At 54.7% G+C, this 9,962-nt stretch overlaps 1 protein-coding gene across 2 annotated transcripts in view; it reads left to right on the forward strand.

Moving 5' to 3' along the window:
• Positions 1 to 9,962, forward strand: part of SCNN1B (sodium channel epithelial 1 subunit beta) — a 76,100-nt gene that overhangs the window by 64,103 nt on the left and 2,035 nt on the right. Inside the window, exons 6-11 of one of the 2 annotated variants that reach the window (XM_032242944.1) lie at positions 2,328 to 2,482; positions 2,813 to 2,920; positions 6,642 to 6,759; positions 7,803 to 7,878; positions 8,109 to 8,166; positions 9,457 to 9,518. In XM_032242944.1, the coding sequence (XP_032098835.1) occupies positions 2,328 to 2,482; positions 2,813 to 2,920; positions 6,642 to 6,759; positions 7,803 to 7,878; positions 8,109 to 8,166; positions 9,457 to 9,518 (577 nt within the window). Of the gene's footprint in view, positions 1 to 2,327; positions 2,492 to 2,812; positions 2,921 to 6,641; positions 6,760 to 7,802; positions 7,879 to 8,108; positions 8,167 to 9,456; positions 9,519 to 9,962 lie in introns of both variants that reach the window. The other variant, XM_032242943.1, reaches the window with a different exon arrangement.

A 9,962-nucleotide genomic window follows, 5' to 3' on the forward strand; every position in this document is an offset into this window, starting at 1 on the left:
CCTCTTCTTTTTCTTCTCCTTCTTCTTCTTCTCCTCCTTCTCCTCCTTCTCCTCCTTCTCCTCCTCCTCCTCCTCCTCCTCCTCCTCCTCCTCCTCCTCCTCCTTCTTCTTCTTCTTCTTCTTTCTTCTTCTTCTTTCTTCTTCCTCCTCTTTTGAGACAGAGTCTTGCTCTGTCACCCAGGCTGGAGTGCAATGGCATGATTTTGGCTCACTGCAACCTCTGCCTCCCTGGTTCAAACAATTCTCCTGCCTCAGCCTCCCGAGTATCTGGGACTATAGGTGGGCGTTACCACGCCCAGCTAATTTTTTGTATTTTTAGTAGACAGGGTTTCATCATGTTGGTCAGGCTGGTCTTGAACTCCTGACCTCAAGTGATCCACTCACTTCGGCCTCCCAAAGTGCTGGGATTACAGGTGTGAGCCACCTTGCCTGGCTGAGGCTGTACGGTTCTTAAAGAAAGACAGAGACACACAGAGAGAAGCCGATGGAGTCTATGGAAGTGAGGAAGTGGGGCATGGTGGATAGCGGATACCCTCCCTCGGGGCTCATGTGTTGCACTGTGCCCAAAGAAGGACTGGTGGACCCAGGTTGGCTGTGACTTTTAGGCTTGTGAGCTGGGCACAGGTAGGAGTAGACCCCTCCTCCCTCTCAGGTTCTGGAACCCTCTCAGGTTCTGACCTCTGCAGCCACCAAGAGGCAGGCTGTCATTCAGTGACCATCAGGGCCACTGGTGAGCTGAGTGTCTTTCACCTAGCCTTGTGCTGCTGAAAGCACTATCACAGAGGTGCCAGTCAACTTACTCCCCGAGGCAGATGGGTACAGTCAGGGAGCCACCTGCTGTATCAGAAGCACAGCAAAAGCATTTCCTCACTGGAAGACCTCAGACAGGTCCCTTCCCTTCTCTGTGCCTCAGTTTTCCCATCTGTAAAATGGGGACAATACTAGTAGCTATGTCATGTGGCCCTTGTGAGTATCCAAGGAGCTCATGTTTATTTTATTTTATTTCATTTCACTTCATTTCATTTTATTTTTGGAGACGGAGTCTTGCTCTCTCGCTCAAGCTGGAGTGTAGTGGCGCGATCTTGGCTCACTGCAACCTCCACCTCCTGGGTTCAAGTGATTCTCCTGCCTCAGCCTCCCACGTAGCTGGATTACAGGCACATGCCACAATGCTCAGCTAATTTTTTTCTTTTTTTTTTTTTCTTTTTTGATACTGAGTTTTGTTCTGTTGCCCCGGCTGGAGTACAGTGGCATAATCTCGGCTCTCTGCAACCTCTGTCTCCCAGGTTCAAGCAGTTCTCCTGCCTCAGCCTCCCAAGTAACTGGGATTACAGGCATGGCCAACCATTCCCGGCTAATTTTTGTATTTTTCAGTAGAGACAGGGTTTCATTACGTTAACCAGGCTGGTCTTGAACTCCTGACCTCAAGTGTTCTGCCCACCTCAGCCTCTCAAAGTGCTGGGATTACAGGTGTGAGCCACCATGCCTGTCCGAAGAACTCATGCTTAATGAAGCCCTTAGCACAGCACCCAGCAAGCAGCAAGTGCCCAACTAGCCCTTATTGTTCTAACCAGAGGGACTCAACTCCATGTAGCTCAGGACCACCATGCATGGGAGATTGCGTCCAGTCCTTTCCCTCGAGAACAGTCAAGTGGGGAAGGAAGACAGACAATAAAAGAAGAATCACACCAACGAGGCAGGTACTTGGAAGGAAAGTTCTGGGGCTAGAAGAGCATACAGCCAAGACCCTGAGACCTCGTCTGAGCCATCAGGGAAGTCTTCTGGAGGAAGTGATGCTGGCTGAGATCTGAAGGAAGAGCATGTGTTTCTAAGTGAAGGGAAGGGGCAGAGACAGCATTCCAGAGACAGGGAACTGCACTCCAGAGCAAGGAACAGCATTCTAGGTAAGGGAACAGCACTCCAGATTGAGGAACAGCATTCCAGAGTGAGGAAACAGCATTTGCAAAGGCACAGCAGAAGGAAGGCGTGCAGAAGCTCGGAGGCATGGAGCAGGGACAGCGAGGGCACCTGTGGTGTGAGGCAGGGTGGTGTGGGTGGGCTGTGGCCGTGCTGTGCCTCCTAGATCTACCTGCTGATCAGAAAAGAGATCACAGTGAGGAAGCTACATCAGAGCCTGCCTTGGAGATGACGGGGGCTTTGCAGAAGGCAAGCAGTATTTGAGGACTGAGTGTTTGCAAAGTGGAGCCAGCCTCCTTGGCAGTCCCTCGATGTCCCCTGGCTGGAGGGAGCTTGGGGAAGTGGGTAGTGGGGTCTCCTTTCTGCCTCAGGAGCAGGTTCAGGCAGCCCTCACCTCACCCTCCCCACAGGCCTGAAGCTGATCCTGGACATAGGCCAGGAAGACTATGTCCCCTTCCTCACATCCACGGCTGGGGTCAGGCTGATGCTTCACGAGCAGAGGTCGTACCCCTTCATCAGAGACGAGGGCATCTACGCCATGTCGGGGACGGAGACATCCATCGGGGTACTTGTGGTATGGCCAGAGCCCAGGGCAGCCCTAGAGGGTCTAAGGGTGGGAGCCCACCTGTCCAGGGCCAACTTCCCTTGGCCTGGGAGGAGGGGATCCGGGTCCCCCAGCCCTGCCTGACCGGCCTTCCTTTTGTCTGGAACCCCCCCAGGGTGGCCAAGCCTTAGGGGAAGGTGAGCCTTTGGCACTCCCTCTGGCGCCTGCAGGGGTTTACAGCCCTCCTTCCCCTCTCAACATCCCCTGTCCCCACATCCTTGATGGAAGGAGATGCAGAAGGGACTTCCTGGGGTGACCAGGGCTCCCCTCAAGCAACCCCTCTAAACACAGGACAAGCTGCAGCGCATGGGAGAGCCCTACAGCCAGTGCACCGTGAACGGCTCCGAGGTCCCCATCCCAAACTTCTACAGTGACTACAACACGACCTACTCCATCCAGGTGGGAAGATGGTGCACGCCTCATGTCGGCGGGGGAATGGGGCAGTCCAGGTTTATGGGGCCGAGGCCTCAGTCCTCCGGGAGAGCTGGCCCCAGCAAGGCCGGCTCTGCTAGGCTTTTGTCGGTGACCACGTCGCACCCCTGGGCCTGCGGGACCAGTCACTTTCCTGGGCTCTCTCACCAGGGCCTAGGACTGCCCCCTGCTCATCCCCACTTGGGCAGGTGCACCCTTGGGCATGCCCAGGGGATTATAGGGATCTTACTCTGGGGTTTCCCAAGATGAAAACAAAAAACAGCAGCTAACACCATCAAGCTCTCGTTTCGTGTGAGATGCTATGCTGAGGGCTGGTACGAATTCCATCATCATTTAATCCTTCAACCCCCTCCTGTCATGAATCCATAATCTACCTGTGACAGCAGCATGTACCGATGAACTAATACTAGCAGGCTTACCATGTGTTAGAGTCACTGTTGTAAGTAATTTACATATATATTACGTCACTTAACTTTCACAACAACCCTAATATGTAGATGCTATTATTCCCATTCCCATTTTACAAATGTGGAAATTGGGATTTACAGACCCTAGTGCAAATGCGTCATCAGTTTATCTGAGAAGTCCCTCTTTTTTTTTTTTTTAAGAGATTGCCGGGCGTGGTGGCTCACACCTTTAATCTCAGCACTTTGGGAGGCTGAGGCGGGTGCATCACTTGAGGTCAGGAGTTCGAGATCAGCCTGGCCAACATGGTGAAACCTCGTCTCTACTAAAAATACACACACACACACACACACACACACACACACACACACACACACACAAATTAGCTAGGCATGGTGGCACGTGCCTGTAGTCCCAGCTACTCGGGAGGCTGAGGCAAGAGAATTGGTGAACCCGGGAGGCAGAGGTTACAGTGAGCTGAGATTGCACCACTGCACTCCAGCCTGAGCGACAGAGTGAGACTCTGTCTCAAAAATAAATAAAATCATAAAATAAAATAAAAAAGGGAGACAGGTCTTGCTCTGTCAGCCAAGCTGAAGTGCAATGGTGCCATCATAGTTTACTGCAGCCTCAAACTCTTGGATTCAAGCAGTCCTTTTGCCTCAGCCTCCCTAGTAGCAGGACCACAGGCATGAGCCACTGTACCTGGCTAATTTCTTAATTTTTAAATTTTTTTGCAGAGACAGAATCTTGGTATGTTGCCCAGGCTGGTCTCGAACTCCTGGGCTCAAACAATCCTCCCACTCTGGCCTCCCAAAATGCTGAGATTATAGGCATGAGCCACTGCGCCCACTGGAAGTCCCTCTTTGTATCTGCCCTCAATCTCCCTTGCTGTAGCTGGAGGCTTCCCTCTTGTCCTGATCTCCAGAGTTATCCCAGACCTGCCCCTAGTCCTGGATCCCTTGGAGAGGGCAGACTGAATTCTTGCAAGGTGACAAAAATGACCACTTGCTGATACTCCCTCTCTCAGCCCAGTCTGCCTTGGCAGATCAGTGCACGGAAGCATAACAGGAGGGCAGCCTAGTGCCTGCCTCAGTGTCTGGGTCCCCAAGCATGGCATGGCTTGCCCCTTCCCCTTAGTCATAGGAAATGACTCTCCTGGTGCCCGCCTGCCCACACATTGCCTGGCTGGTTTGGCCACTTCCTGACTGGAGGGACTTCTGTCCATTACGGAGAACTCTAGGCATCATCTGAATCTCTAGAGGGACAGATAGGGCTGTACGGGGAAGTGTGAAACACGGAGAAGAAGGCCCCAGCCCAGAAACCTCATTCGAGGAGAATTGCGCCTCTTGTTTCTTCCAGCGTGGTGGCCACACTGGCCAGAAAACTTAGCCAAGAGGCGGGCCCTGAGGGAGCTCTGCACATCCCCACACCCACCCCAACCAGCAACAGGCTTGAGCCCACCCCAGCTTCCATCACAGGGCCTGGGAAGGACTCCCACTTTCCAGATGAGACAGAGAAGTCTGCAAGAATATAAGATACCTTGGCGGGACGTGGTGGTGCATGCCTGTGGTCCCAGCTACGCAGAGGCTGAGGTGGAAGGATCGCTTGAGTCCAGGAGTTTGAGGATGCAGGGAGTTATGATCAGGCCACTGCACTCCAGCCTGGGCCACAGAGTAAGACCCTGTCTCAGGAAAAAAAGGAAAATTTAAAAAGAGGCTGGGTGCAGTGGCTCACACCTGTAATCCCAGCACTTTGGGAGGCCAAGGCGGGAGGATCACAAGGTCAGGAGATCGAGACAATCCTGGCTAACATGGTGAAACCTGTCTCTACTAAAAATACAAAAAATTAGCTGGGTGTGGTGGCTACCTGTAGTCCCAGCTACTTGGAAGGCTGAGGCAGGAGAATCGCCTGAACCTGGGAGGCAGATGTTGCAATAAGCCGAGATTGCACCACTGCACTCCAGCCTGGATGACAGAGCGAGACTCCGTCTCAAAAAAAAAAAGGAGGCGGGGGGGGCCAGGCACGATGGCTTATGCCTGTAATCCCAGCACTTTGGGAGGCCGAGGTGGGTGGATCACCTGGGGTCAGGAGTTCAAGACCAGCCTAGCCAACATGCCTAGCCACTGCACTCCAGTCTGAGTGACGGAGCAAGACTCCATCTGAAAAAAAAAAAATAGAATATACCAAAACCCAGCTCTGGCTCCTCCTGGCCATGCCATTTAATCTGCCTTCCAGCCCTGATGTCCTGCCCTCAGAGAGCCCACAGACTCATTAGGGGCAAGAGAAAGGCAGGACATAAGGGCCTGGGAAGAAGCCGCGGGAGGAGCAGGAGGACGTGGGCGCAGGTGTGGAGGGTGGGGCTGAGTGGAGAGCGGTAGGGAGGAGCTGGCCAGGGCCGGATCCAAGTCAGGACCTAGGAAACTGAATAGGCAATGAAACACCAAGAACCGCTGCCTCCCTCCGTCCAGCGCTTCCTGAGCACCTGATGCAGCCCTGAATCCTCCCTCCCAACCTCAGGAGACAGGTGTCATCCACACTGTTTCACCTGAGTAAACCCAGCCCCAGAGGTTCATGACTTGCCCTAGGACACATAGTTGGTCTCTGAGTGGACTGAAACCAGGTCAAAATGACCTGAAAGCACAGTATTTGGGGCTGAGTGAGTGGAGACTCATCACTTCCAGCCTCCCAGAGGCTGCCCCGGGAGCCTCCTTCTTCCTCGCCCCACCAGGAGACGTTCTGCAGACTAGCAGGCCGCTCACGTCCTCCGTCATCGGCTGTGCATCAGGACACTCAGAGATCGTCCTTCTCCTGGCTTTCCCTGGGCAATTCCCTCTGGGAGGAAGGAGCACAGAACCAGCCTGCCTGGCTTCCTTGGTGGCCTGTCAGGCTGCATCTGTGTCAAGTGCTCAGAAGGAGGCTGGCGTCCTCATCACGAGAGCTATCTAAGCATTGGCTTTATTATTAGGGGCAAGCCGCTCTTCTCCATAGGGAGGGGTGAGGACCTCAGCTCTGAATGGTAAGACTCGGGATGCTGGGGTCTGACCTGGGTCCCTCTGCGGGGTGCAGGGACCTGCTATGAAGCCAAAAGCTTTCAGGACTGTGGGGTCCGTAGCTGCAGGCTGGTCATTTCACCACAGCTTCTCAGCCCTGGGGCACCTCTGCCAGCTCCCCTAGCTCCCTTGATCTGGGCATCACTTTTCTGGATGCCCCTAGTGCTAGAATCGGGACATCACCGACCCTGCCTGTGTTCTCTCCTTATGAACCCCCACCTCCCCCACAGGCCTGCCTTCGCTCCTGCTTCCAAGACCACATGATCCGTAACTGCAACTGTGGCCACTACCTGTACCCGCTGCCCCGTGGGGAGAAGTACTGCAACAACAGGGACTTCCCAGACTGGGGTGAGTGGGGGTACAGAGGGGTCGGCACTCCAGCCAGCTGTAGCCACAGAGGCCCTGACCACAGAGGAGGGGGCAGAGCCCAGAGATGTGCCCAGGTCGGCTCCTCCACAGTCCGAGGTCCCTCCTACAATCCCCTCCCACGACCCCTTTCTGCAGGAACCCAGGCTTCTGTCTACACCTCAATGTCATGAAGCCTGGGCTTGAAACACACAGGGGTGGGGTGCATGTGTCCTTGCGAGCCTGTGTCTGTGTGCCACACAGTTGCTCTCACATATGCACAAGCCTAGCCGTGTGGCTGCTGGCGTGTGTGTGCCCGCACTCATGTTTCCAAATGCAGGTGGGCAAAGGCATTTCCACACTCGCGTCCAGATGCACAGGAGCCGTTTGTGCCCGCGATGGGTTGCCGTTTGTAGGTTTATGCACAGGCACAAATCACTTCCAGGGTCTGCATTTGTGCCCACTGGCTCTTGTGCACTCGCATGGTGGTCTGGAGTCCAACCACTGATGAGTGTTGTCCGCAGGGTGCAGTGGCTCGTGCTTGTAATCCCAGCACTTTGGGAGGCCAAGGCAAGAGGATGACTTGAGGCCCGGAGTTCAAGACCAGCCTGGTCAACATGGCAAAACCCCGTCTCTACAAAAAAAAAAAAAAAAAAAAAGTAAAAGAGAGAATGTAAAGAATGCTGTCAGCAGGAGCCTGACTACTTATAACCAACACAGACTGAACGGGAACACTTTATTCCTTCCAGTCACCCACCCTTTCCCTTTGTTCATGACCTCATGACCCTATCCGCCAGGCAGGGATGGGGACGGCAGGCAAAGGGAAAGCTGCTCTGACCTCCCTGAGCTGGGCCCCAGGCCAGGCTGGGGTGAAAGGGCTGGAGGTCGGGGGCTGGGTGGGGAGCGGTGATTCTTCATGACACCTCCTCCCAGCACCTAACCACAGGGCCAGGAGAGCAGAGGAACCAGCCAGAGGCTCAGCAGGGTACAGGGCCACCTGGAAGGCCCCCCAAAGCCTCTTGGCCACCTCTCTGTCTCCTGCACAGCCCATTGCTACTCAGGTCTGCAGATGAGCGTGGCACAGAGAGAGACCTGCATCCGCATGTGCAAGGAGTCCTGCAAGTGAGTCCGGGCAGGTGGGCACAGTGGCAGGTGGGCACAGTGGCAGGCAGGCACAGTGGCAGGCAGGCACAGTGGCAGGAGAGCACAGTGGCAGGCGGGCACAGCAGCAGGGGGACACAGTGGCAGGGGGCACATGGCAGGCAAGCACAGAGGCAGGTGGGCACAGCGGCAGGTAGGCACAGAAGGGCACCACCGGCAGCAACTGTAACAGGGCTAGCCTTCTCTTTCAGTGACACCCAGTACAAGATGACCATCTCCATGGCCGACTGGCCGTCTGAGGCCTCCGAGGTGAGACAGTTGGGGGCCAAGCTCCTGGCCCACAGCTTTGGGCTGGGGACAAGTCTGGACATAAGATGTGGGCTATTTGGAAATTTGGAAGGGGTGCTTTTTTCCCTCCCTCCTTCCTTCCTCTCTTTCCCTACCTCCTTCCCTCCCTCCCTTCCTTCCTCCATCCCTCCCTTTCCCCTTCCTTCCTTCCTTCCTTCCTCCCTTCCTTCCTCCCTTCCTTCCTCCCTCCTTACCCTTCCTTCCTTCTCCCTTCCTCCTCCCTCCCTTCCTCCCTTTTCCCTTTCTCCCTTCCTTTCTTCCTCCCTCCCTCCCTTCTCCCTTCCTTTCTTCCTTCCTTCCCTCCCTCCCTCCCTTCCTTCCTTTCTTCCTTCCTTCTTTCCTTCTTTCCTCCCACCAATATTCTCCCAGGCACTGTGCTATGCACACAGCACATTATTAGACAGACATAATCCTTGTCCTTATAGAGCTTACATTCTAATAGGAGAGGGCCAAGATCACAAACAGAAATAAGATCATTTCAAAGTGTGATCGTGGCCGTGAAATAAACAGGTGATGGGAGAGGATAACTGGGGGAAACTACTTTATTTCTGTATTTTTACTTTATTTTTTATTTTTAGAGACAGGGGCTTGCTCTGTTGCCCAGGCTGAGTACAGTGATGTGATCATGGCTCACTGAAGCCTCAAACTCCTGGGCTCAAGTGATCCTCCTGCCTCAGCTGTGGTCCTCAGCTGGGACTACAGGCACATGCCACCAGGCCTGGCTAATTGTTAAACTTTTTGCAGAGATGGAGCCTCGCTATGTTGCCCAGGCTGGTCTTGAACTCCTGGCCTCAAGCGATCCTCCCACCGAGGCCTCGGAAAATGCTGGGATTATAGGTGTGAGCCACCATGCCTGGCCTCTGGGAAAACACTAGATAGAATGGTCAGGGAAGGCCTCTCTAAAAAGGTGGTATTTGAGCTGACACCTGGAGGCAGAGGCTGAGCCAGCATGGGCAGAGCTGGGGAGGATTCCAGGCAGAGGGAGCAGGAAGTGTGAGGACCACAGGTAGGAAAGAGCCGGGTAGGGAGGCCAGGCCTGCCGGGGAAGAGTCTGGAGGCCCGAGTCCCTTCTCCCCTAGAACAGCAGCCACAGCTTCCGCTAAAACCTTCCTCCTGCTCCTCATCCAAACTGTGATTCCCAGGGGCCTCAGGAAGGGGCAGGGCTGTGGACTTCCTCCTCCAGGGAGCAGGGCCATGACTGGGAGGGATGTCGCGGATGGCAACTTTTGCAGCTGCCTTCTTGGGTTCCAGGACTGGATTTTCCACGTCTTGTCTCAGGAGCGGGACCAAAGCACCAATATCACCCTGAGCAGGTGAGCCTGAGCCTGGGCGGGGCTGGGGAAGACAGGGAAGTGGGGACCAGAACCTCGGGGCAGGAGTTTGGACACAGAGCAGCTCCTCAGACACCTTCCCACATGGGTTACATCCTGGAGCAAGCCTTGAGGAGGAGGCACTGGGTGTGAGAGAGAAGAAAGGCAGCCATGAGGACTCTGAGTCTAACACCCTCTAAGGGGGAACCTGTGCTTCCCTCTGTCGCTCTCCATCCACCCTGCCATCCATTCATCCTCCGTCCACCCACATATCCAGCCATGCTCCATCCATGCATTCTCCATCACCCACCCTTCCATCCTTCTGCCCACACACCCAGCCATGCTCCATCCATTCACCCTCCATCACCCACCCTTCCATTCTCCCACCCACAAACCCAGCCGTCCTCCATCCATTCATCCTGCATCATCCACCTTTCCATTCATCCT

This window comes from Sapajus apella, unplaced genomic scaffold (genome assembly GCF_009761245.1).
Source record: "Sapajus apella isolate SASKATOON/1434 unplaced genomic scaffold, GSC_monkey_1.0 scaffold51, whole genome shotgun sequence".
In the NCBI taxonomy this organism is placed as follows: Eukaryota; Metazoa; Chordata; class Mammalia; order Primates; family Cebidae; genus Sapajus; species Sapajus apella.